The 2208-nt window shown below is 52.8% G+C and overlaps 1 protein-coding gene across 1 annotated transcript; it reads left to right on the forward strand.

Moving 5' to 3' along the window:
- Positions 1–317: 317 nt before the first annotated feature.
- Positions 318–1763, forward strand: LOC131250691 (putative receptor protein kinase ZmPK1). The gene has a single exon (XM_058250974.1). It carries the CDS (start codon positions 318–320, stop codon positions 1761–1763), a length of 1446 nt encoding a protein of 481 aa, XP_058106957.1.
- The last annotated feature ends 445 nt before the right edge of the window (positions 1764–2208 follow it).

A 2208-nucleotide genomic window follows, 5' to 3' on the forward strand; every position in this document is an offset into this window, starting at 1 on the left:
GTGATTTTAAACGTTTTAGGCATGATTTTGGATGGTATGACCCACCTGAGTGATGCATCATCGTGAATTTTGGGATCCAAAGAGAACACGAGGGAATTAACTTAAAGGACGGAGCGATGTCTAGCATTCATCAGTTGGGCCCCACATACGTGGTTGTAGAATAAGCATTCCTACAAACGTTGAAGAGGAACCTACCTCGGTCAAGCAATATTTCAGCTAGTCAATACCCAATGTCTTCCTCCTTCCTCATCCAGATATAACCGCACTTGAACAGCCCCATTCACATAAAGAAAATCCAGACCATCCAACTCCTATCCATGGCCCCCTCAATTCCCTTCTTCCTTCTCCTCCCACTCTTCCTCTCCTCCCTCCCACCATCAATTCAACAGAACCTTTCCTTCTCCATCGACGATTCCCCGTGGCGGCCCGATCAGGTGGGCCGCATCCTGGTTTCCCCCAATTCAACCTTCGCCGCCGGTTTCCAGTCGATCCCCGACTCATCCCAATCGTATATCTTCTCAATTTGGTATCAGAGCGATTCCAATCGCACCATCCTGTGGTCACTCAACGGCGATCAACCGGTCAACCAGTCAGCTTCCCTGATCGTCACACCCTCAGGGGCCCTCCAGCTCAATGGCCCCACAGGCCAGAACCTATGGCGGGACGCCATTGGCCGATCCAACGATTCCAAACTACTACTAAATGAAGATGGTAGCCTGGTTTTCGACAATTGGACTAGTTTCGACTACCCCACCGATACCATCCTCCCAAATCAGCCGTTCCTCCGTAACAAAACGACGCTGATCGCACGGCGGGATTTGAATTCTTACGCCAAGGGAAGCTACATGTTCTTCGATGCGAAGATCCTGACCTTCAATTCGTCCGACAAGTACTGGCCTGGCGACGACGGCAATGGTTTCCGAAATCTAACCAAAGACGGTGTGATTTTGAGGGACAATGGAAACTTGATCACGGCCGACGCGAATTCTAATCGGAACCGTCGATTGACTCTAGATGTCGATGGGAACTTGAGAATTTACAGCCTGGATCGTAATTCAAGTTCGTGGACCGTCGTCTGGCAAGCGGTCCAGGAGCTCTGCACCATACATGGCTCATGTGGCCCGAATTTCATATGCATGAGCAATGGGTTCGATTCGAGAACCTGCGTCTGCCCCGTCGGATTCAAAATGGTGGGCCCGGCCTGCGAGAGGAAGATCGAGCTACAGGTGGACCGTCGCCGCAGCAAATTCCTCCGGTTGGATTTCGTCAATTTCACAGGCGGCGCCAATCAGACCGATCTGAAGGCTCCAAACTTCACGACATGCGAATCGGGCTGCCTCGCCAATTCCCGCTGCCTTGGATTCGCCACCAAGTTCAACGGTAACCAGTACTGCGTCCACCAGATCGACCGCTTGCTGAACGGCTACTGGTCGCCGGGATCGGAGGTGGCCATGTTCCTTCGGGTAGACGAATCAGAGCCTGACGAATCAAATTTCACAGGCATGACGACGATGCTCGAGACTATCTGCCCGGCCAACATAAGCCTCCCATTCCCACCAAAAGAATCCAACGCCGAGCGGCGGAACCTCGCAATCATCTGTTCGCTCTTCGCCGTCGAGCTTATAAGTGGGGTTCTCTCCTTCTGGGCCTTCCTGAGGAAATACTCCAAGTATCGCGACATGGCTCTCATTTTAACATGCGTCGACTCATTTCCTGAGGTCGCACGAGTCGGGAGGCCGCTGTTTCAGCGGCGGAACGAATAAAAGGGAGACGCGTGGCAAGGTGCTCGGTGGTGGACCCCAACGGTGCGTGGTGTGGCGCCACATGTCGGGCTGGGGCGTCCGAGGAGGCGCTGATTCGGCTCCCCATTTAATGTCGGAGCCATATGACACGGCTATAAAAGGGGTGCCCTAGCATCCTTCCTCTTTCATTTTCGCGCTCATCTCCTCCTTTGCTTTCTTTGTTCTCGCTTGTAAGACCCATATCCTAGTCCGTACTGTTCCGTCGAATCCCGCGATCATTCCCGTTGAATTCCGGCAACCTGCGATTGGTAATCGACGTTTGCGATCGACCCTAAGTCGTATGCTGTAGAATTGAGTCGGCTTCATCAAAGACTTGTACCATTGCGACCGCACCATCACCACGATTCCGATGCCACGTCTCTCGCACCGATTCGATACCCTGACAGGAAGATGTGAGCCGGGGTTT

This window comes from Magnolia sinica, chromosome 7 (genome assembly GCF_029962835.1).
Source record: "Magnolia sinica isolate HGM2019 chromosome 7, MsV1, whole genome shotgun sequence".
NCBI classification, from domain to species: Eukaryota; Viridiplantae; Streptophyta; class Magnoliopsida; order Magnoliales; family Magnoliaceae; genus Magnolia; species Magnolia sinica.